This window comes from Staurois parvus, unplaced genomic scaffold (genome assembly GCF_062004578.1).
Source record: "Staurois parvus isolate SC_StPar_1 unplaced genomic scaffold, SC_StPar_1.0 ptg000948l, whole genome shotgun sequence".
Taxonomy (NCBI): Eukaryota; Metazoa; Chordata; class Amphibia; order Anura; family Ranidae; genus Staurois; species Staurois parvus.
The window spans coordinates 561,043-587,500 of NW_028318744.1; the positions used below are offsets into that span (position 1 = coordinate 561,043).

The 26,458-nt window shown below is 42.2% G+C and overlaps 1 protein-coding gene across 1 annotated transcript in view; it reads right to left on the reverse strand.

Moving 5' to 3' along the window:
• The window catches only part of INSRR (insulin receptor related receptor), an 88,881-nt gene that overhangs the window by 52,763 nt on the left and 9,660 nt on the right, over positions 1-26,458 (reverse strand). Inside the window, exons 4-5 of the mRNA XM_089656901.1 lie at positions 3,799-4,111; positions 299-441 (exon numbers count right to left, since the gene is read on the reverse strand). Of these exons, the coding sequence (XP_089513027.1) occupies positions 299-441; positions 3,799-4,111 (456 nt within the window). The remainder of the gene's footprint in view (positions 1-298; positions 442-3,798; positions 4,112-26,458) is intronic.

Here is a 26,458-nt window from a genome sequence, read left to right on the forward strand (position 1 = left end):
ATTCTGGTAAAAACCCTGACTAGCTCCTTACCTGGGACTGTTTCAACTTAAAGTGGCAGACACTGGATCCCCTTGCCCAGGGATTTCCTCCAGATAGCTGAAGAAGAGGATTCATTTGGGGTCTGGAGTGGTATACTAGGAGAGGCTGAAGAGCTCTCCAAGAAAGACCTTTTTGCTGTAAAAAGACTTGTACCTAGTCACCAGGAAGTTGTCCTCCATTTACGGTTTCTTGGGAATCCCATACATCCCATACCTCATTCAAGTTCAATACCCCTAATAAAATTTAAAGCCAACTCACTTCCTCTGCGGATGTTGAAGATCAGGCTTCCTTCAATGTGCGTGCAGCCAGTCAGTTCTTTTGCGGTCTGAATGGAATCTATGGCTTTGGTTCCTACTTTGCACACTTTGGGACAGAGGCCTTCACACTTGTGGCACACAATGCTGCAACGGAACCACACCATTATTTCTAGAACAATCTAAAATCCAAGGCACTAAATCACCCAAATCATTGAAAAACAAAAAAGTACAGGCGACCTCGGTTTACGAATGCCTCGGTTAACGTAATTTTCGGTTTACGAATGAAAATCCATTAAAAATAATGCTTCGGTTTACAAATTTTTTTTTGCAATACGAATGGATTAATTGGTTTTGAATGCATTTAGAAATTTTTTTTTACTCATATCCCTGTACAGTATTTATGCCTTTAGCCACTTCCAGTCTGGACACTTTTACCCCCTTCCTGTCCAGGGCAATTATCAGCTTTCAGTGCTATCACACTTTGAATGACAATTGTGCGGTCATGCAACACTGTATCCATATGAATTTTTTACCATTTTTTTGAGACAGATAAAGCTTTATTTTGGTGGTATTTATTCACCGCCGGGATTTTTATTTTTTTTGCTATGTAAATGAAAAAGTCCAAAAAGTTTGAAAAAAAGTGTTTTTCTTATAAAATTTTGCAAATAAATAATCTGTCATCATAAATCTTGGCCAAAATGTATTCTGTTATCTTTTCAGTAAAAAAAAAATAAGCCAAATTAGTTTATAACCAAAAATTATAAATTTTTAAACTTACATTTTTATATTATTTATGTTTTTTTTTTACATACTGTCCCCCTAGCAGTACAGTGTCACCATGGTGACACTGTACCACTTGTGGGGTGTAATGATTTTTTTTTTTTTACAGTGATTGCTTTTACACCCATATAGGATGTAAAAGCAATCATTTCTCTTTCTGTCTGCATTTTTGCAGCCATTGAGAACTACTGAGTGAGCTGTGATTGGTCACAACTTGTCACATGGTACAAGGCTGTTGTGAATAGCCCTGTACCATGTGACCTCTGTGATCATTCACAGATTTCACACGTAGTAAGCAATGATGTCACAAGTGACATCTTTCTTACTACTTTGCATGTGAACACTGATTGGCCAGTCCGTGATCACATGATCGGGAGAGGTCCCGTCCAACAATCAGTGTTTCACACAGCGGGCACCGGATCGCAGTGCTGCACGCTCCCAGGGAGCGCGCACAGCTAGTAATGGCGGGTGCCGTTTATGAACGGCAACCCGCCCCTGGAGTGCCAACATCCTGCCATTTATAAACAGCAGGCGGACGGCAAGTGGTTACACTGCACTTTATAAAGAGTTTTGAACAGAGAAGACTTTTTTTTTTTTACTTTTTTCTGACCTCCGGAATGGATTAATTGGTTTTCAATGCATTTACAAATTGTTTTATTTAATCATGTCCCTGTACAGTATTTGTACCTTTAAAGTGCACTTTAAAGAGTTTTAAACACAAAACTTTTTTTCTTTTTACTTTTTTTGACCTCCGGAACGGATTAATTGGTTTTCAATGCATTCCTATAAGAAACTGCATTTCGGTTTACGAATTTTTCGCAATACAAAAAGTCCCGCAGAAGGAATTAAATCCATAAACCGAGGTACGCCTGTACAAAGAAACCTTTATGCTGCATCTAAATACAGTAAAATGGTGAGGAAAGTGTGTGTGTGAGAGATCGTGTTTGGTAGCGCACTAAGGGATGAAAGGACTAATCCCATGATGCAATAAATACCAGACCATTCACAAAACCATAAGATAGGTTAAATGAAAAGTCAGCGGGAAAAAATGGAAACTATTAAATCGCCACACACCAATGTAGAAATTTAAAAACCAAAAAATTCAATGTCAACCAATCTAAAATATGCTAGTTAATCTTCCTAGGAAGGTCATGAGAAAGAAAGCCCCGGCTAAAATGGTTTACGTCATCTTTATATGGGTTTTGGTAAATAACGGATGCACCGAACTGTCCGTTTGTAAAATTATTCAAACGTTATTCTGAATCTAGGAGGGAGGGGATGGTGGTACAGGAGGAGATATCTGTGGGGGATGGAGTGGTAGGAAGAGTGGAGGAGGTCGGCAGGTTAGCAGGGGGTGGGGTAGGCTTCCCTGAAGAGATGGGTTTTCAGGGTGCGCCTAAAGGAGAGGAGATCGTATGTACTCTCCAGCGCCTCAGGATATGCACAGCCAAAAGGGAAGCCAAGGGTACCAGGACAGCGACAACCAAAGGAAATGTTCCAGGGGTGCAGCCCTCCTCAGACGGGGAAATCAGCCACTGGATAGAGAGAAAACAGGTGGCGCACACACCTAGTGCATTATCCAAGGTTTATTGTAGGAATGAAATAATAAAAACATACTCACAGACGAAGCATGTATCTAAAAAGCATAGAAAAATGACAATGGCCACAACGGCGGGCAAGGTGTTCTCACTGTCAGTGCGGTCAAATGCTGATGCGTTTCGGGGACGAATCCCTTTCCTCAGAGCTGATGAAAAACCTCTGATGCTGATGTATGGTGTATGGACAGAAAGAGCCTCGCTGTTGATGCCTCTGAGGAAAGGGATTCGTCCCCGAAACACGTCAGACATTTGACCGCACTGACAGTGAGAACACCTTGCCCGCCGTTGTGGCCATTGTCATTTTTCTATGCTTTTTAGATACATGCTTCGTCTGTGAGTATGTTTTTATTATTATTTCATTCCTACAATAAACCTTGGATAATGCACTAGGTGTGTGAGCCACCTGTTTTCTCTCTAAAGGAGAGGAGAGTAGGTGATAATCTGATGGGTTGGGGCAGGGAGTTCCAGAGGATGGGTGACACCCTGGAGAAGTCCTGGAGGCGGGCATGGGAGGAGGAGACTAGGGAACTAGAGAGAAGGAGGTCTTGTGAGGAGCGGAGTGTGCTTGTTGGGCGGTACTTGAATATTAGGTCAGTGATGTAGTTCGGGGCAGTATGGTGGACGGCTTTGTACGTCAGTGTTAGGATTTTGAATTTGATCCGTTGGGCAATCGGAAGCCAGTGGAGGGATTGGCAGAGGGGGGTGGCGGAAACGGAGCGGTTGGAAAGGTGAATGAGTCTGGCAGCCGTATTCAGGATGGACTGAAGTGGGGATAGCCTGTGGTGAGGCAGGCCAGTGAGGAGGGAGTTGCAGTAGTCGAGTCGTGATATGATGAGGGAGTAGATGAGCCGTTTAGTGGTTTCTGGGGTTAGGAACGTGCGGATTTGATTGAATTGATTTGGCTAGATCTAGTTGGCATTTAGCAGAGGTCCAGTATCAGCATCCAGTCTTCCTATCCTGGCACAGTCTAGGCATATCAGCAAAGTCTACTACTACTAGACCAACAAGGGAATGTATAAAAAAAAAAAAGACAAGAAAATGTATTAGGAGGACAACATGTGTCTAATGAAACAAAAATGTGTCCATTTTTCTCCTTTTCTTACTTTTATTTAAATATACTAACCTGCTCTCATTCCTGGTGTATCCTGGTGGACACTCTGAAAGACACAGATTCTCATAAAGGACAAATTTGGAAGACTCCCGAGGGTTCTCCGAGATTTTCCGCAGACTGGCGCAGTACTCTGCTGTGATGCAACGCCAGCCCTCATACTCATAGGTGTTAGCCGGACATGAAGCCAAGCATTGGCCTTTGAAGAAAAAATTTCGACATGCCACACAGGCCCGGCTGTCTCCAGGCTTACTACATCCTCCCAGACATTCACTGTGGCAACAGTCCCCAGAACTGGAACAGGCAATCTCCTTGCCACAATCACACACTGAAATGGAAAGGAGAAAAGTTAAAAAAGGTATTTTCTTGAGTTCTTTACACATGTTGAGACATCAGGCAGAATTACAGATCACACATATTAGTTGAATCCAGGGGCGGACTGAGATCTCATGGGGCCCCCGTGCAATAGGGGATCATGGGGCCCCTGTGTTCTCACCCACATTCAAAAAAGCATATAAAAAAGGTACTAGGGGCATCTCATGGGGCCCCCTACTAACTCTGGGCCCTCGGTTTCCAAATGGTCAGTCCGCCCCTGTTCATGGTTCAACCAGGGGCGGACTGACCATTCGAGCACTCGGGCACTGCCAGAGGGCCCTGGGCCAGTAGGGGGCCCCATGAGATGCCCCTGGTACCTTTTTTCATAGGCTTTTTTGAGTTTGGGCAAGGACACAGGGGCCCCATGATCCCCTATTGCCTGGGGGCCCCATGAGTTGTCAGTCTGCCCCTGATCATGAACATCTGTAGTCAATTGAACTGAGGAGGAACAGCATACATGTTGAGTGGTCCTTTCTGGTATTTCTCTTGTGCAGCTCGATATCCCACTAGATATATTAATACAGCCACTGGCATTCGTAAGGTCTATAATGGTGAAATCAACCTATTGCTTGAGACAAATGCAAAAATAAGGCACTCTTTGTGAAGGTTTGGGATCCCTGCGACCTTTAAAAAGTTAGGAGGTTCACCCACATTCCCTTAGCACCCTAAACTGAAATTGGCTTTTGGTAAAAAAAAGATTAAAAAAATGTTATCTGGGAAAAAAAAAATTGGAAAAATGCACCATTATAAATATATACAGCAAATAAGAGGTATTAGATGCAATATGGACATTTAGGCAGGTGCAGTTAGCCACTTTGCCACTAGGTGGTTCTGTACCAGAATAGTGTCTGGTACTGCAGGTAGTGACAGCAGGTGCTAGGCCCCTTTTGAGTAGAGCCCTCCCACAGTGGCCATCAGGAGGTGAGTTGGCACCCATATATAAAAACTTTCTTGGGGGCATGGGAGCCAAACACCCCATACCTGTGAGCATGTAATCTATACACGTGGGCCCTAGACAGGGAGGGAGGCTGGGTGGAGTGGACCTGTGTGCAGGAGGAGCCAGTTACAATCATTCTGCCCCTTATGGAGGTGGAGGCTAGCTCGGACTGCAAAAGGCCTTTTTCAAATCCAGGCTAAAGATTCTTGTATGAGGCTGCTTCCCTGGATGGTTCCCAGGAGAGGTGTACCCAGCTAGGAGGTGTCTTCAGAGAACATGGTCTTAAGAGTATGAGTACTTAAGACCTTGGGCAGAGGAAAGACGGAAGATAGCTTTGGAGGTGCTGCATGTGTCATCACTTGGGACTACTATGGATTGTCCACTTTGAGGTGCTGCATGTGTCATCACTTGGGACTACTATGGATTGTCCACTTTATGTAATTAACGGTGTATGTCAAGTTACTCTGAATTGTACGTCCCAGTGATGCGACTGTCTTGCCAATCCCTGAACACCACCAGTAAAATGTGCAGTGAAGTTATTGTGTGGACATCCGTTCTTAGGATATAAAAGGTCTATGGCCATGGATGTCATGAGAAGGCCTACAGCAAGGGGCAGGACACAAGATGGCGGAGGGGTCAACCTCAAAAGGTAGAATTGCATTCCATCAGAGTTGGAGTAGAGGTAAGGCCTTGTGCTTGGGTGCCAAAAAGAGGTCGACCACAAAGCCCATCTTACAGACATAGACATCCATTTTTCCATTTTTGAAAAGAACAGTCATCCAGACAAAGTCTTGCCAATCCCTGAACACCACCAGTAAAAAGTGCAGTGAAGTTATTAATTGTGTGGACATCCATTCTTAGGATATAAAAGGTCTATGGCCAGGGATGTCGTGAGAAGGCCTACAGCAAGGGGCAGGACACAAGATGGCAGAGGGATCAGCCTCAACGGGTAGAATTGCGTTCCATCAGGGTTGGAGTAGATGTAAGGCCTTGTGCTTGGGTGCCAAAAAGTAGTCAACCACAAAACCCATCTTACAGACATAGCAGACATCCATTTTTCCCTTTTTGAAAAGAACAGTCATCCAGACAAAAGATAAACTCCGCTTTTAGTTGATCTCTATTTTTTTACCTTGCTTTTGGAGGTCATATCAGGTAAGTGGCCATATTTCCTTATAGGCTGAATTTGACCGCAAATTCATACTACTGTTAAAAGTCCTTAAAATCGAAGAGGACCTTTGATGTGCATAAAATATTGAATGTCTTTTGGCAAGTACAGTCAATCATGGTATACTCATGGTCATGGAACCACATGTGTAGGTCTCAGTCAATGAATTAGATTTCGGTGTTTAAACATTGACACAAGTTGAGCAAACGAAGCACGAGAAGTAGAAACGCCGTGTCGTAATAAGCAGATTCCTCTGTTTCTGAGAAAGTCGCCCAGACAGCCAGGAAGCAGAGAACCTAGAGCTGAAGCAGCATACTGTACCTGATAGACGAAGCAGGTTGGCAGCAGAACAACATGGCACACATTTTGTTCTCTGCCCCCGGGCAGTCATCGTTCTTTAGCGTGTTTACAAGCCAAACATAACCAATAAATAAATGTATCTCAACATACAAGAGCTTGGCTGCCAAGTGCTGAAGGGATCCAAAATCTCTTCCCAGATGAACAAGTTTTGTTGTGGTTTCAAACTTGCTATGTGGACAATTAGTACAAATTATTTATCAAATGTTGCAATGTCACAGACCTAGAAACCTTTGTCCTACTTTCTGACGTGCAGAATGAAAAGATCCGCTATTGTATGTGCCAGCTGGCTGAGTTGGAAAAACACCAAATCCTTTACGTCCAGGAGAGACGGGTTCGGAGATAATGGGTGTAAAAATTGTCCACACATGGGTATATGCAGGGGCGGACTGACAACTCATGGGGCCCCCGGGCAATAGGGGATCATGGGGCCCCTGTGTCCTTAACCAAACTGAAAAAAGCCTATGAAAAAGGTACCAGGGGCATCTCATGGGGCCCCCTACTGACCCGGGCCATTGGGCAGTGCCAGAGTTTCCAAATGGTCAGTCCACCCCTGGGTATATGCCTGTATCTGACAATACATGTAGTCTGATTCAACTAGGTCCTTTGGGTCTAACAAACAAACAATTGCATGAAGTAGAGGCCTATAAAAAAGGGAGAATTTCAAAACCGTGCCACAGTATTTTATGAATACACACACATTTTTATTATATATATTTATTACACAGACACACCTCAAAAAAAAAAAAAAATATAAAAAAGGAACACTTATTAATCCGAGTCTAGCATCCCGTCAGTTAAACTCTTGGGATATTGATCTGGTCAGCCAAGTAGCAGAGGGGGCTGCTAATCAGTTTCAGCTGCTTTGGTGTTAATGAAATTAACAGGTACACTAGATGGGCAACAATGAGATGACCCCCCAAAATAGAAAATGGTTTTACAGGTGGAGGCCACTGACTTTTCCCGACTCATCTTTTCTGACTGTTTTTCAGTAGTTTTGCATTTGGCTAGGGTCGGTGTCACTACTGGTAGCATGAGGCCATACCTGGACCCTACAGGAGGTTGCAGAGGTAGTCCAACTCCTCCAGGATGGCACATCAATACGTACCATTGCCATAAGGTTTACTGCATCTCCCAGCACAGTCTCAAGAGCATGGAGGAGATTCCAGGAGACAGGCAGTTACAGGTGAAACTCAAAAAATTAGAATATCGTGCAAAAAGTTCATATATTTCAGTAATGCAACTTAAAAGGTGAAACTAATATATGAGATAGACTCATTACATGCAAAGCAAGATAGTTCAAGCTGTGATTTGTCATCATTGTGATGATTATGGCTTACAGCTCATGAAAACCCCAAATCCACAATCTCAGAAAATGAGAATATTGTGAAAAGGTGCAATATTATCGGCTCAAAGTGTCCCACTCTAATCAGCTAATGCAGCCATAACACCTGCAAAGGATTCCTGAGCCTTTAAATGGTCTCTCAGTCTGGTTCAGTAGGAATCACAATCATGGGAAAGACTGCTGACCTGACGGTTGTGCAGAAAACCATCATTGACACCCTCCATAAGGAAGGAAAGCCTCAAAAGGTAATTGCAAAAGAAGTTGGATGTTCCCAAAGTGCTGTATCCAAGCACATTAATAGAAAGTTATGTGGAAGGGAAAAGTGTGGAAGAAAAAGGTGCACAAGCAGCAGGGATGACCGCAGCCTGGAGAGGATTGTCAGGAAAAGGCCATTCAAAAGTGTTGTACTCTAGAAGAGCTGGACAGGGCCGTAGAAGGCCCTTAACCCATCAGCAGGACTGATATCTGCTGCTCCGTGCAAGGAGGAACAGGATGAGCACTGCCAGAGCCCTACAAAATGACCTCCAGCAGGCCACTGGTGGGAATGTCTCTGACCAAACAATCAGAAACAGACTTGTCCTCTAGTGGGCCCTGTGCTCACTGCCCGGCACCATACAGCTTGATTGACATTTCCCATTGAACACCGTAATTAGCAGGTCCGCCACTAGAGCCCTGTGCTTTTCACAGATGAGAGCAGGTTCATCCTGAGCACATGTGACAGACGTGAAAGGGTCTGGAGAAGCCACAGAGAACATTTAGCTGCCTGTAACATGGTTCAGCATGACTGTTTTGGTGGTGGGTCAGTGGTGGTCTGGGGAGACATATCCATGGAGGGACGCACAGACCTCTACAGGCTAGACAATGGCACTGTGACTGCCATTAGGTATTGGGATGAAATCCTTGGACCCATTGTCAGACCCTACGCTGGTGCAGTGGCTCCCGGGTTCCTCCAGGTGCACGACAATGCCCGGCCTCATGTGGCGAGAGTATGCAGACAGTTCCTGGACGATGAAGGAATTGATACCATTGAAAGGCCCCCACACTCCCCTGACCTAAATCCAATAGAGCATCTATGGGATATCATGTTTCGGTCCATCTGATGCTGCCAGGTTGCACCTCAGACTGTCCAGGAACTTAGTGATGCCATGGTCCAGATCTGGGAAGAAACACCCCAGGACACCATCCGTCTAATTAGGAGCAGGCCCTGACGTTGTCAGGCATTCATACAACAAGCACGTGGGGTCCATACAAACGACTGAGGACCATTTTGAGTTGCTGCAATTAAAAGCCTGCTGCATAATTTTTTCAGTTTGATTTTCAGGGTGTCTCTGATGGAAATTAATATTATCAACCTACAGAGGACTGAATTCAAATGATGGAGCATCCTTAAGTTCCTAATACATTACCCAGTCCATATCAGTATAGATATCCAGTGTGATATTTTTTCCGATTGGAGTTCTGATGTGTTTTCAAAGTGTTCCTTTCATTTTTTACGCAATGTATATTGCCAAAATATAATTATATAAATATAATTATATATTTATTTGTATGCCTGCCTTTAATGGCATCCCAGTCTTCGACCGTAAGCTTCAATATTGAGTTGGCCCGTCCTTTGCAGCTATAACAGCTTCAAGTCTTCTGGGAAGGCCGTCCACAAGGTTTAGGAGGGTGTCTATGGGAAGGTTGGACCATTCTTCTAGAAGCACATTTTTCAGGTCAGGCACTGATGTCGGGGGAGGAGGCCTGGCTCACAGTCTCTGCTCTAATTCATCCCAAAAGGTGTTCTATGGGGTTGAGGTCAGGACTCTGTGCAGGCCAGTCAAGTTTGTCCACCCCAAATAAACACTCTCATCCATGTCTTTATGGACCTTGCTTTGTGCACTGGTGGGCAGTCATGTTGGAACAGGAAGGGGCCATCCCCAAACTCTTCCCACAAAGTTGGGAGAATGAAAATTGTAAAAAATGTCTTGATATTGTGCAGCCTTAAGAGTTACCTTCACTGGAACTAAGGAGCCAAGCCCAACCCCTGAAAAACACCCCTACACCATTATCTCCCCTCCACCTTTCACACTTGGCACAGTGCAGTCAGGCAAGTACCGTTCTCCTGGCAACCGCCAAACCCAGACACGTCCATCGGATTGCCAGACAGAAGTGTGATTAGTCCTTCCAGAGAACACGTCTCCTCTGCTCTAGAGTCCAGTGGCGGTGTGTTTTACACCACGGCATCTGACACTTTGCATTGCACTTGGTGATGTAAGGCTTGGATGCAGCTGCTTGGCCATGGAAACCCATTCCATGAAGCTCTCTACACACTGTTGTGCTTATCTGAAGGCCACACCAAAGGTTGGAGGTCTTCAGCTATTGGCTCTGCAGACAGTTGGCGACTTCTGGACACTACCCCCACTCTGTCATTTTACAAGGCCTACCACTTTGTGGCTGAGTTGCTATTGTTCCCAGTTGCTTATGCTTTGTTATACCCCTAACAGATGACATTGGAATATTTAGTAGCAAAGAAGTTTCACAGACGGACTTATTGCACAGGTGGGAACCTATCACAGTACCACGCTTGGAGTCACTGAGCTCCTGAGAGCGACCCATTCTTTCACAAATGTTTGTAGAAGCAGTCTGCATGCCGAAGTGCTTGATTTTTATACACCTGTGGCCATGGAGGCGACTGGAACACCTGAATCCAATGATTTGGAAGGGTCCCTATATATACACACACAAAATTAAAAGTGCATATTCAGCATCAACACAATCTCCATATAAACATTAAATATGTGAAATAATAATGTGAAAAATCAGTTCATATGCAATATCCTTTATAAACCTTAAAATTGATGTGAATATTCTCAAAAAAATCCAATCCAAAGCCACGAACACGAACCTGATGTGCATGGTGACATCACATTCAGGCCCTGCCCTATGCGTTTCATCATCCTCAAGGGGGATCCTTATTCGGCATCCTACCACCCCTTGAGGAAATGGTGCCCCCCATCGCTGACCTCATTGAGAGGAATGATGCCTCACATCAGTAGGAGAGAACCCCCCCAAGGGTTGGATAAAGGCAAGCAAAGGGCTTCATCTGGCTGGCTCTACACCACTGGTGAAGAGCATAAGGACCTACATGATCGCATAGAAAATGAATGGTTGTTCAGGCACTACACAGTTCTAATCTAAAACGGTGACTGTACAACCAGACTGTATTGTTTATTGTAAACTCCAAAAAATGTACATGTTTGGTTATCTTAAATTCATCTAAGCAGGGAACACAAGTTTGGAGGGACGCTCTGTTCTCCCAATTCACATCAACAAACACAGGCTTGAATTTCATCATAGCTGTTATGCAAATAGATTGGGTCCCTGCTAGCCAAGAGCATGTAGTCACCAGCCTCTTCATCTTCAATAGCTTTATTATCTGAACCTATGGAAGGTAGCCCAGTGTACTCCATGGTCCTGGCCCTGCCTTCTCAATGAGGCAATTCCTGCATTGGCCACCAAGATTGGCTGTCATAGCTACTAATCATTATTAGTGTCTTTCACAGCATGGTCTCTGTGCTGGGAGCACAGAACACTGGCCACCCAAGCGACGTGTATGTGCAGCATGTGGGCATTAAAGCCCACCCTTTTGCCAGTATATATGTGTTAGGCAGTTATAAAAAGGGGTTCAAAAAAGGGACATCAGGATTACCTGTGTGAATTTTCTAACTTCAAATGCAGCATTTCCCACCAGTGCAAAATGAAGGAAAAAAAAAACAAAAAAACGAATTTCACGAGCAATAGTTATGCATTGTAGGGTCACGTAAAAAGGTGCTGCTTGTTTATTTAGTCAATTTATGGGGAAAAAAAAAAACCCACACTATGGATGGTTAAGTTTTATTTGGAAATAAAGGTCATAGAGTAGATTTGTGTCAAGGTCCTACCTTTCCTCAGACCTTGTGCTGCTCAATGTGTTGCCATCCATCTTAGGTGTCTGCAAAGCATTGTGGGATCCTTTATGCTTTCAGCCCTCTGCGGCTCCTCCCCCAAGAGGTGGCGGCTTATCACATATAAGTCTGCTGTTTGTGGCTGTCCATTGCATTCGTGTCCTGTCTGTTGCACAGCAGCAAGCTCCTGTTTAGCTACTCATTGCTTTCCTGGATACCGACTTGGCTTTGGCTAAGACTCCTCCTGGCTTCTGATCCCGGCTCTGGTGACGATTCTTCCTGGCTCCTGATCCCGGCTCTGGCGACGATTCTTCCTGGCTCTTGACCCCGGCTTTGGCTACGATTTCCGCTGTTGGACTTGCATAGACTCGTCTTATTTTTAGATTAATAAACCTACCTTTAATTGCTCCTCCTTGTGTGTCTGGCTCCTCGCTCCCTGACACTTTGCTGGTTTAACATGTGGCTGCATTCGATGCCATGATGGACATGTTCCTTGGTTGGTTTTGGTTGCGGTGTCAAGCCTTAATTACCTTGAACACAATCGTGACACACGCCTACCTGGATGGCATACAACCAGGGGCGGATTGACCATTTGGAAGCTCGGGCACTGCCCAAGGTCAGAGGGGGGCCCCATGAGATGCCCCTGGTATCTTTTTCATAGGCATTTTTGAGTTTGGGCAAGGACACAGGGGCCCCATGATCCCCTATTGCCCAGGGGCCCCATGAGTGGTCAGTCCGCCCCTGCATACAACCATGACGTCTCAGAGTTCACTGAGTAACTGCCATAATCTATATGTAAACAGGAGTAGGGTGACTACAAAGCCTTCTCCTCTGAAGCCAGGCTTAAATTTTAATTCACCTTATTGCTAGGCTGAGTCCTGAAGGTCACCCATAGGAATTATTCTACCATTCAACTATATTACGTGCCCGAGACTCGGAAAGTAAGGCAGGCTAAAGGTTCTGGGGGCATTAAGCATTGAAAGGCACGTCTGGCTGCGTATATTCAGACAGTTTAAAGCCAATACAGATGGCCTAAACTCACACTTCATGCTTGACATGCAAAGGCATTCCTACATAATTTATTATAATTACTGGTGAGTTTATATTCTTTGCTGGCCAAAATTTATATTTAAAAAAAACAAACAAAAACAAAAAAACCACCACACACACACAAAAAACCCACACACCACCACAGTTCACTTTTATCCATGGACCTCCTACCTATACGTACTTTCCTACTTTTATAGAGCTGCCAGTTCTTGGTATGTCCTCCATGCAATGGGGCCAACTAACTAAAAGCAGTGACTTTTTTTTTGTTTTCCGACACTTCCAACCTCCATCTGACATAAATGCCTAAAACATGCATCTCCAAATGCAGGGTCTAGAATATGTGGATCAGAGATTATAGCACAGGGCTGCGAGTTTTGGCACAGATCTTGGCGCAACTAAGGGTGAAGCTCATACTAAGAAATTAACTCTAAAAAAAAAGGGGAAGTTCCACTTTATGCCCTCCACCAGTCTTTTTTTGGACTTTTTTTTGTTTCTTTGAAGTAGGAGGGAGAGCAGGTATCTGGTTTTGACAGATACCCAGTCCCACTTCAAAGGTTGAATAACCTTCGCATTTCTACTGGAAATTCTCCCCCCACCGCGCAACCTTCTGTGACACATCATGGGTCCCAGAAGGATGTGGGACCATTCACAAAGCTCCGTGAGCAGTGGGAAGGCAGCTGTAAAACTGCAAGTCACAGCTGGATTCCCATAATTAATCCCCTCCCAGACCTTTAAGAGCTTCTATATGCAGGGAGGTGGAGGTGGGCATTCCGGTCAGGTGACTTTTGCGATTCGCTGTCATGTGATCGGAGAGTTCCCAATCACAAGTATGCATCAGGAGCTTTCCGGTCACCGCCGATAACTGTGCTGGGGGTGCGCATGCTCAGCACAGAAAAGTGTTACATAGGGCTGCATATACACTATGTTTCAAAAGTATTGGTACACCTACCTTTCCATGCACATGAACTTTAATGGCCTCCCAGTCTTAGTCCATAGGGTTCAATATTGAGTTGGCCCCGCCCTTTGCAGCTATAACAACTTCAACTCTTCTGGGAAGGCCGTCCACAAGGTTTAGGAGGGTGTCTATGGGAAGGTTGGACCATTCTTCCAGAAGCACATTTGTCAGGTCAGGCACTGATGTTGGGGGAGGAGGCCTGGCTCGCAGTCTCCGCTCGAATTCATCCCAAAGGTGTTCTGTGGGGTTGAGGTCAGGACTCTGTGCAGGTCAGTCAAGTTCCTCCACCCCAAACTGGCTCCTCCATGTCTTTATGGACCTTGCTTTGTGCACTGGTGCGCGGTTATGTTGGAACAGGAAGGGGCCATCCCCAAACTCTTCCCACAAAGTTGGAAGCATGAAATTGTCCGAAATTTCACCTTAAGAGTTCCCTTCACTGGAACTAAAAGGGCCAAGCCCAGTCCCTGAAAGACAACCCCACACCATAATTCCCCTCCAAACTTTACACTTGGCACAATGCAGTCAGACAAGTACCGTTCTCCAGACATGTCCATCGGATTGCCAGAAGTGTGAGTCCCTCCAGAGAACACGTCACCATGCTCTAGAGTCCAGTGGCGGTGTGCTTTACACCACTGCATCCAAGGATTTTGCATTGCACTTGGTGATGTAAGGCTTGGATGCAGCTGCTCGGCCATGGAAACCCATTCCATGAAGCTCTCTACGCACTGTTGTTGTGCTAATCTGAAGGCCACACCAAGTTTGGAGGTCTTTAGCTTTTGACTTTGCTGACAGTTGGTGACTTCTGTGCACTTCAGCATGCACTGACCTCACTTTGTCATTTTACGTGGCCTACCACTTGGTGGCTGAGTTGCTGTTGTTCCCAGTTGCTTCCACTTTGTTATAATCCCACTAACAGTTATTATTATTATTATTATTATTACTACGAGTTTATATAGCGCCAAAGGGTTTGCTCAGCGCTGTACAATAGGGGGGGACAATACATGGCACAGTACAACAAAGACAGACAGCGTACGAGGGGTAAGAGGGCCCTACTCTTACGAGCTTACAATCTAGGAGGGAGGGGGTAAAGGTACAGTAGGAAGTGGCTGGGGGGGATGAAGTGGTAGGAGGAATGAGGGAGGATGGCCGTTAGGTGAGGGTGGGGTAGGCTTCCCTGAAGAGATGGGTTTTGAGGGAGCGCCTGAATGTGAATAGAGAAGGCGACAGTCTGATGGATTGGGGCAGTGAGTTCCAGAGGATGGGGGAGGACCTGGAGAAGTCCTGTAGTCGTGCATGGGAGGAGGAGACCAGGGAGCAGGATAGAAGGAGGTCCTGTGAGGAGCGAAGGGTACGGGTAGGGTGGTACCTGGTGATCAGATTGGTGAGGTAGTCAGGGGCAGTGTTGTGAGCGGCTTTGTAGGTCAAGGTAAGGAGTTTAAATTTGATGCGTTGGGCAATCGGGAGCCAGTGGAGGGAGAGGCAGAGGGGGGTGGCAGAGGTGGAGCGGGTGGTAAGGTGGATGAGTCTGGCAGCTGAGTTCAGGATGGTCTGGAGCGGGGAGAGCCTGCACTTGGGTAGGCCAGTGAGGAGGGAGTTGCAGTAGTCAAGGCGTGAGATGATGAGGGAGTGTACTAGAAGTTTGGTGGTGTCTGGGGTGAGGAAGGAGCGGATCTTGGCAATGTTGCGAAGATGGAGCCTGCATGTGTTTGTGAGTGATTTGACATGCGGTTGGAGGGAGAGGTTCGCGTCAAGAATGACGCCAAGGACTTTGGCTTGCGGGGCGGAAGTGATAGTGGACAGTTGAGTGTGGAATATTTAGTAGCCAGGAAATGTCACGGATGGACTTATTGCACAGGTGGCAACCTATCACTGTACCACGTTTGGAGTCACTGAGCTCCTAAGAGCGACCCATTCTTTCATGTTTGTAGAAGCAGTCTGCATGCCTTTGTACTTGACTGTATACACCTGTGTCCATGGAGGTGATTGAAACACCTGAATCCAATGATTGGGGGGGTCCCAATATTTTTGGCAATATAGTGTATGTGCCTATCGGTGTCAAGGTACACCCGCCAAGAAGCCGCATTTATGTGTACTTGCAGTGGGAAGTGGTTAACATTCCGGCGCCGAGGATACGAGGACTGGTGAGGACGGTTCACATTATGGCAAGAGGCCACCAGCCCAAAAGCATTGTTGTGAATGTCATCTGAATAGATGTTTCCTCAATTTGAGAAGCAGATCCCTAAATATTTGCACTGAAGAGTAAAACAAAAGGCTATTCATGCAAAAGGGCTCTTATGGTACAGCATGGGCATGAGAGTAGATCCTTACCCAACCTACTGGTCTCCAACTGCCTCTTGCTCCAGTGGACATTTTTTAAATATAGTGCAAAAGTAAAATTGTTTTATCAAATAGTTCTCCACAGTGTCCACAACTGCATTGCTAGATGGATAAAATGAGGTAGCCTGTTGCCTATGGGCATAGCATAGTGCTAAACCTCAAAAGGAAAAATAAAAAAATAATAAATTGCTACCTCAAGGGCTGCAAGGGATACATTTACAAAGTATATATTATAGTAACATTGAGAAGCCTTACTCTAGACCAGTGTTTCTCAATCAGGGTTCCATGGAACCCTGGGGTTCCTTCAAAAGGTTCCCAGAGCAATTTCTGCCTCTTGGTCAAGCTCCCAGTGATCTTTTAGTTATCTGTAAGGGGGCAATTCTTCCCAATGACAAGTGTAGGCAGAATATAAGGAGAAAGACCTCCTGCGCTTAAAATGGATGTTCCCTACCCTAAGCAGCTCACACCCTCCTTCAACCACAAAGTATGTCAATATCTAAAAATAATGGTGTAGTGCTAAGTAAAAACTAAACAGAAGCATCAATAGCACATATTAGCATATAAAACATATAAACGTAGAAACATATAGGTGAATTGTTACAAACGGCACAAGTGACCCCCCCAACAAGAATATCCCCAATCAGGGGGACCGAATAACTGTGAGACAAGGGATTCCTTATGTGGGAACTCAACTAACACACAAGTGCAATTGTCCAACACATATACCAGATGAAAGTCCACTGAGTCAACTTGTAATGTGCAAAATGCAAATAAAATGCTTGTGGATTCAACTAGTAAGATCATGGGGTGATTATGGTGTCACACACTGTGTAGTGATATCCGTAAGTGGCCAAAGTGCCTCCTCACCTTCTTACATTGACCACAAGTGCCAGCTTGCTTTGTGGGAAGCCCACGTATTTGCAGGAATCGCCACATCACCAGTAAGACCTTCTTGGGTAAGCCAGTGACCCCAGTACTCCTGGGCTTTCTCCAATTACCAGGTACTCATAAACAGCCGTCTCCACCACAGTGTAGGCAGCATTCTTCCCACTGACCATCACACTAATGTATCATGAGTTGTACATCTAGCCATTTTTAGTAGGGGTTGCCGGAGACAAGGAAGGTATTTAAAAAGGGTTCCTCTGTGTTGAAAAGGTTGAGAAAGGCTGCCCTAGACCTTCAGACTTGTTGACATTGAGCAGCTTTCGATAATGGATGTGCAAGCTTGGCTGGTGAAGGTTACTAGGCCAACTTTAATTCAACATTCATGCTGAGTTGTTTATGACAGTAAAACGGCTACCAATAATTCTGACAACTTAATGAAGTAGTTACACTCTGAGAATATAACCTGGTGAATTGTAATTAGTGGAAGCTCAGACTAAGTCATGATCCATTGAGTAGGACATTCCACACTTCAGGAATGGGTTATTAAAAGTACAAGTTCAGACTTGCTTTCTACACTTTGGTGACAGCATAGGATGGGGTCTATCCTTAAACACTTATTAAAAGTAAATGTCTTTTCACAGAAAAGACTCAGGTTTGAAAAGATATAGATCTAAAAACTAAATCTATGGTTTCCACTTGACCAGTCAAAGGAAGGGCATTCATATGAAAGATAGGCTTTTTGCATTTTCCAGTAAAGAAAAATAGTGTCCTATCTAGGTCTTGGCATTGTGATGGCCATATCTGTCCATAGGATTTTGTTCTTTACATGCTTGTTAATTTAAAAAGGAAGTATGTTTGGATAGCTTTTTTGAGGTGCCCATCCAACATGGGAGATTGCCATGGCCCAACTGCCAAGAGCCAATGTTGCTCAGCACTGAAGTTGTGGCCATCTCCAGTTCTGGATGGCAGTATCAACTGTAGGTTGAAGACTTTGAGGTGTATGTAGCACCCTCATAGCTAGGCTGTTCAGTGAATCTAGTGGTAGCTTTTGCTGTAGGTACAGAAGCAGGAATTTAGTACAGTCTGTATGGGGTTTCACAGCCTGGGAGTTTGATTACCTTCCACATCTCTGGAAGAAGCTTCTGGAGCTTAGGGTAGAAAGCTTCAAAATTGCTGGCCTGTAGATTTAGTATGGCCTAGACCAGGGGTGTCAAACTAGCGGCCCTGTTGCGAAACTAAAAGTCCCATCACTCCCCTGCCTTGGGAGTCAGTAACTGTCAATTTTACAATGCCTCATGGGACTTGTAGTTTGGAAACAGCTAGAGGGCTGCCAGTTTGACCCCCATGGCCTAGACAATCCTAGGGAGGTGTGCCTAGATGGTGGCTGGTGTGCTGTTAAATAGGCTGGAACCCTTGAGAGAGTCTGTACTTTTCTCCCCCTGTGGGGCTGGATCCAGGAGCTCAAGAGAAGGAGGACTGCTTGCCTTTGGACCCCCTCCCGCCTTCATGGAATGGAGGCTGGGCTACTCTGCTGAAGATCATAGCTCTAGACTGATCATTGCCAGGATCTGAGAGTATGGCCAAACCTTTCTGCCAAAATCTATCCAGCAACCCCCCCCTGGGTCCCCAGCTGGAGAGGACACCATGTCACTACTGTTTAAAGAAGAGTCTTCTGTAATCTGCACACCAAGCAGTTTGGAGTGAGTATCTCGTACCCTACTGCCACCCCCCCCCCCCAAGTTAGTTACTGAGCAACAAACTTCAACTTGATGAGGGAAAGAACCTGTGTACAGTTGCAGGGGTAATGCTACACAAAATAAAAGAGCAACTTGCAAAGGGTAGTCATCTTTGGTATTTAATTAAAAAAAAAAAAAAAACCCACATGGTCTCTTAAAAAAAAGGACTTTACCAATTAGTACAATGGGTTACTGCCCTTTGCTTGTTCTGTACAGCCTCAAAGTGAACTTGACCTGCCATTTACATGGTTTTATGGCAACAGAGCTGAAACACAGGGATTCTATAGTGCCTTAGAGTACATGTTCGTCTTCAAACTGTCCCCTTATATCCTACACCACTTGTACATAGGGTTCAACTTCTATCCAGATTGAGAAAATTCCTCTTGATGCAAAGCCCTGGTCTGTCATTCAAATGAAATGGCATAACCTATGTGGGCAGTAGAAGCTCTGGTATGTAATAGATGAATGATAGGTGTAGGGCACTTTGTAGTGTTCATCTTCATATCAATCTTTGGGAACCAGTTGAGCCACAGGAATCATATGCCTAATGTGCACATGCAAGTTTAACTTCTGCTTGAAGTTGAAATGAAGCCCCATCATCTACTGGCACAAAGTCCACCCTTGGCGGTCAAATGTCAAGTACCAGACCAGTGAATTTTTGGTATTTCATTTGAACGGGCAGGGCTTAGAATTAGAAGGGGGAAGGGTTTCATCTCAACATGGACAAACGTCAAGTACAGCCTAGGGACAGAAACAAAGGAACTCTACATGAATGGTGTAAAGACCTACGTATGAACTTCAACGATGCAAAACTTTAGAACTTTCACTTTAAAAAGGTTTTATGGCCACTCAGATTCACATTACAGTGCAAAAAGGCAAATGCCTTCAGTCAAAATATCCATCTTCCAAAACAAACCACCTTTGGTTTAGAAATATTTGTACTTAGATACTCCACGCAGGAACCCGGTTAAGTTAAACCCAGTTCTCTTGAGCAAAAGATTCTTCCATTGATATCCGTTGGCCAAGGCCTACCTGCAGAGTTCCTGGACTGCACAAAGACCAATTCTAGATCCCAACATAACTTGCCAAACCACCATCAAAAGATCATTTTTTTCTTAATAATCTTTTGAAAAATGAAGTCAAAAAAGGTACAGTGAAGCAAGTGGACACGTAATTATACTCCATTCATACGCAGTTTGTGTCTGGTGAAAACCTTGGCTCCATTCACCTTGTTTGATATGTAAATGGAAACCAGTCATGGACGTGCTGGGAATGTCTGCCAAGTGGTTTTGTTAAGTCATATTTTTGACTGCTTGGGGAAAAAAAATAAATAAATTATATACACACACACACACAGAATATATATATATACATACATACATACATACATACACATATATATATATATATATATATATATATATATATATATATATATATATATACACACACATACATATATACACACACACACACACACACACACACACACATATATATATTGTGACAGTATGAACGGCAAAGTGATGGATGGACGATATGTGTTACCTCGCATGAGGTCATACTGTGAGGTGTAAGGTGGAGTCAGCTCCGGGTTTTTGGGGCCACAATGGCAGAGGTGGTTCTGGACCAGAGTTTGGACTCCACTGATGACCACCAGCAGGTGGTATAAATAAGACAGGGCTGGAGCAAGGAGTTGCTAGTGGCCTGGGACTCAGAGAGGTATTCTGAGAGAGCTGTGTGTATGGACTACCTACAAGAAAAGGTTTGCTGTTATTTTGTTTTGGTGACAGGGAGAAGCCCTTCACCTCTGAGAGAGGAATCATCTTCTGTTTAGTTAGTGCCTGGATGGCAAGGGTTTATTTTGATGTTTTGTTTATTTTGATATTTCTTGCAAACCTTTTTAATAAAACTGACACCCAGTCGGATTTTGACGAAAGCCTGCTGTGCGGTCTACCTTTGTCCCAGGGAAGGAGATCCCCCACCTGAGCTAACCCCACAATATACACACACACACACACACACAGTTGTGTTCAAAATAATAGCAGTGTGTTGAAAAAAGTGAATAAAGCTGAAAATCCTTCAATTGCTTTTCTTTCCATCCACACAAATGCATTGGGAACATGACACATTCTATTCCAAATCAAAACATGAAGAAAAATACATCAAATTTGTCTTGTTCCTCTAAAAAAATTGAAGAAATGTGAATATTAGACGGTTCAAAAAAAATCGCAGTGTTTGTATTCTTCTTTACAAACTCAAACATTCACTATATAAACTGAAAAATGTTTGAAGGTTTTGCTTTCCTTTGAATGACTTCATGAATATTTGGTTGTAGTCGCACTGTTTCTGAGAACTGCTGTACATCTGTGTTGTATGGAGTCACCCAACTTCTGGCCCCTGTGATTAGGTATTCCAGCCCAGGATGATTGGACCACATTCCACAGTTCTTCTCTATTTCTTGGTTTTGCCTCAGAAACGGCATTTTTGATGTCAATCCACAAGTTTTCTATTGGATTAAGATCCGAGGATTGGGCTGGCCACTCCATAACGTCAATCTTGTTGGTCTGGAACCAAGATGTTGCAGGTTTACTGGTGTGTTTGGGGTGGTTGTCTTGTTGGAACACCCATTTCAAGGGCATTTCCTCTTCAGCATAAGGCAGCATGACCTCCTCAAGTATTCTGATGTATTCAAACTGATCCATGATCCCTGGTATGCGATAAATAGGCCCAACACCGTAGTATGAGAAACATCCCCATATCATGATGCTTGCACCACCATGCTTCAATGTCTTCACAGTGTACTGTGGCTTGGATTCAGTGTTTGGGGGTCGTCTGACAAACTGTCTCCGGCCACTAGACCCAAAAAGAACAATCTTACTTTCATCAGTCCACAAAATGTTGCGCCATTTCTCTTTAGGCCAGTCAATGTGCTCTTTGGCAAATTGTAACCTCTTCAGCACATGTCTTTTTCCCAACAGTGGGACTTTGCGGGGACTTCTTGCAGATAGCTTGGCTTCACATAGGCGTCTTCTAATTGTAACAGTCCTCACAGGGAATGTCACACCTTCTTTCATCTTCCTGGAGCTGATTGTTGGCTGAGTCCGCGCCATTTTGGCTATTCTTCTCCGATCACGTGACAGCGAATTCTTTTTTTCCCCCTAGATTTAGAAATGACTAGTTGGCGTCCTATATGGGGCTTGCATGCAAATGAGTCAAATCTGGGCACTTACACACTACAATATTTAGAGAGGTTTTTTTTTCCCCACTAGGAATAAAACTATTTTGTAGTTTTGATTTTTATATTATAAAGAGGTCAGGATGCCATTCAACTTGGGGGCACAGCACCCATAAAAATCCTGCAAGCGAAGTTAGTACAATTTTTTTGGGGTGTTTTGCTGCAAATACTTGAGACTCTAAATATAATTCCTGGATGTAAAAATTGGAAGTTCTATTCAAATTGGTGCTGGAGCTCAAATAAACCAATTCTGGGAAGAAAGGAAAGGGAAAGAAAAAGGGAAAAGGAAGGAAAGAGAAAGAGAAGGAAAGAGAAAGAGAAGGAAAGAGAAAGAGAAGGAAAGAGAAAGAGAAGGAAAGAGAAAGAGAAGGAAAGAGAAAGAGAAGGAAAGAGAAAGAGAAGGAAAGAGAAAGAGAAGGAAAGAGAAAGAGAAGGAAAGAAGGAAAGAAAGAAAGAAAGAAAGAAAGAAAGAAAGAAAGAAAGAAAGAAAGAAAGAAAGAAAGAAAGAAAGGAAAGAAAGGAAAGAAAGGAAAGAAAGGAAAGAAAGGAAAGAAAGGAAAGAAAGGAAAGAAAGAAAGGAAAGAAAGGAAAGAAAGAAAGGAAAGAAAGGAAAGAAAGGGCATCCCTCACCAACTAGCCCATTCATTCCTAGTCTTCCTGTCTCTGGCCCACTCCTTTTATTTATTGGATTTAGGTTCTTTCAATCATGGAGGTTCAGCATCACCGATGGACACTTCAACAGATTCCTGCAGAAGCAATATACAGCCCTCTGCAAACTCCTCCCAGCAGCCATGATCTGCTTGCATTGCATAGTGAGGCATGAAGACCCTGCAACGTCATTACTGGGTCTAAAACAAGAGAAGTCGTGGAAAATGGAAGGGTTTTAGTTAATAAATTTTAAATTATCATTTTTTTAGAGGGAGGGGTATTTTAATCTGGAGAATACATATTTGTACCAATATTTCCTTTTTTAGACATTGCATTTTGAAGAAATTAGAGAGTTCTTTCTCTACTTCTTTCACAAAGCCAGAAGCAAGGATCAATTTTACGGGTAGACAGTGTCCATCTAGATTTGGTGATACGAAACATCCAAAATGAGCCAATACCTTCAAATTTCGAGGAACTGTATAGAGGACGGCGATTTCCAGAGTGAATCATGACTTTTTGAGGGTAGACAGTGTCCATCTAGGATTTGGCGATACGAAAATGTTCCCAATCACAAGTATGCATCAGGAGCTTTCCGGTCACCGCCGATAACTCCAATTACATAGACCCAGAGGCCATGTCAACATTTGAACAACCAACATTTTACCCATGTTCCCATGACAGATTACCAGAGCCAGGCGAAGTCGCTCGCCTGAAAGTTTCAGGCCATTACTGGGACCAGCTACTTCTTATGGGAAGTCCTATTCAGAGCATGAGGCTGAGGAGCGGGTGGCTGCTGTGCCACTGGTTGGGAAACAGCTTTTGCAGCTGATGTGGGTAACACTGGTCTCCCCCAGGATGGTATTTGATTTGAGGGCAGTGATGGTGACCGGCAACATATCTGCTCTGCGAAGGGGGGGGGCACCAGTGAGCTCCAACCCATGTAGAGGGAGGCTTTAAGGACAATGGGACCATTGTAGGTGCTTTTGGATGTAGACACGGGTCAGCATGGGCACCCTGCCCCGTCTGCAGCTACACAGCTCCATACACAACACACACTGCGAATGCTCTGTGCGTCCGACACCTTTCGATTGGAACCAGCATTAACCTTTTCGGCAATTTGCGCTACAGTAGCACTTCTATTGGATCAAACAGACCAGCCTTCACTCCCCCATGTACATCAAGAAGCCTTGGCCGACCATGAACCTGTCCCCAGTTCTCCATCCTTGGACCACTTCTGGTCGGTCCTGACCACGAATATCCCACAAGAGCTGCAGGTTTGGAGTTGCTCTGACCAGTCCTCTAGTCATTAAAATTTTGTCCTTCTCAAAGTTGCTCAAATCCTTAAATTTTTACATTTTTTTCTTGGCAAAAATGCACGAAAAAAAAAAAAAAAAAAATTGCGATTGAGCAACATCGCTCATGTGTGAATGGAGAACTAGGCTCCACTCACACTTTGCGATTTGGGATCGTAGACAGGATTGCCACAATTCTGCCTGTGATTTCAAATTGAGTAACAATTCTGTTTGTGACTCCAAATCACGTGGCGATCACGAGAGGTGTGTTTGGGTGCCACTATCCTTTAATGACACCCCAAGCATGAGGAGATTCTGCAGCAAATTGACATGGAAAACAAAACAACATTTTTTTTTTAAAATATGCAAAAATATGGGAATGGTCTATAATACACAGTGCTAATTCAATGTCATGCATTCCCATAGATATATAGAACCTGTATTCTTCTTTATCTTTATGAAATATTGGCAATAAATAATAGTAATACTAAGAATAAATGGCAATAAATGTGGCGATTGTCATCGTCTATCATTGCTATTATATAATATGTATTACTAGTTTTATTATAATTATTACAATAGTAAAGAATTATAATAAATTCAATAGTAAATAAATAATAAAAAGTAAAACATAATATTATATAATAGCATGTATTACTTTTTATTATTATTATTATTTACTATTGAATAATAATTTTACTATTGAATTATTATAATTATTTACTATTGTAATAATAATAAAAAAATAGTAATACATATTATATAATAGCAATGATAGATGATGACATGTATTGACATGACATGTATTACTTTTTATTATTATTTGCGATTGAATAACAATTTTACTATTGAATTTAATATAATTATTTACTATTGTAATAATAATAAAAAAAATAGTAATACATATTATATAATAGCAATGATAGATGATGACATGTATTGACATGACATGTATTACTTTTTATTATTATTTGAAATTGAATAATAATTTTACTATTGAATTATTATAATTATTTACTATTGTAATAATAATAAAAGAATAGTAATACACATTATATAATAGCAATGATAGATGAGATGTATTACTTTTTATTATTATTTGCGATTGAATAATTTTACATAATTATTTACTATTGTAATAATAATAAAAAAAATAGTAATACAGATTATATAATAGCAATGATAGACGACATGTATTGACATGACATGTATTACTTTTTATTATTATTTGAAATTGAATAATAATTTTACTATTGAATTATTATAATTATTTACTATTGTAATAACAATAAAAAAATAGTAATACATATTATATAATAGCAATGATAGATGATGACATGTATTTACATGACATGTATTACTTTTTATTATTATTTGCTATTGAATAATAATTACTATTGAATTGAATATAATTATTTACTATTGTAATAATAAAAAAAATAATAGTAATACATATAATAGCAATGATAGATGATATGTATTGACATGACATGTATTACTTTTTATTATTATTTGCGATTGAATAATTTTACTATTGAATTTAATATAATTTTTTACTATTGTAATAATAATAAAAATAGTAATACATATTATATAATAGCAATGATAGATGATGACATGTATTGACATGACATGTCTTACTTTTTATTATTATTTGCGATTGAATAACACATTTTACTATTGATTATATTTACTATTGTAATAATAAAAAAAGTGTAATACATATTATATAATAACAATGATAAATGAGATGTATTCACATGACATGTATAACTTTTTATTATTATTAGCTATTGAATAATAATTTTACTATTGAATTTAATATAATTATTTACTATTGTAATAATAAAAAAAATAATAATACATATAATAGCAATAATAGATAATGACATGTATTGACATGACATGTATTACTTTGTATTTGTGATTGAATAATAATTTTACTATTGAATTATTATATTTATTATTGTAACAATAAAAAAAGTGTAATACATATTATATAATAACATTATAGATGATGACATGTATTGACATGACATGCATTACTTTTTATTATTTGCTATTGAATAATTTTACTATTGAATTTAATATAATTACTTACTATTGTAATAATAATAAAAAAAAATAGTAATACATATTATATAATAGCAATGATAGACGATGACAACTACCACATTTATTGCCATTTATTCCTAGTATTATTGCTATTTATTGCCATTATTTCATAATAAATATTTAATTATAAAGATTACTATTTTTATGGCCATTATTTGGTCCTATTTATGCCTATTAAGAAGAATACTTAATTTTTATTTTATTACTCATTTAAAAAAAAAAACAAAAAAAAAAAAACCACACACATGCATACTTTATACTGTACACAGCTTTTTCTGAAGCTCTGGAGAATCCTCATCTGCCATTGGTGACAG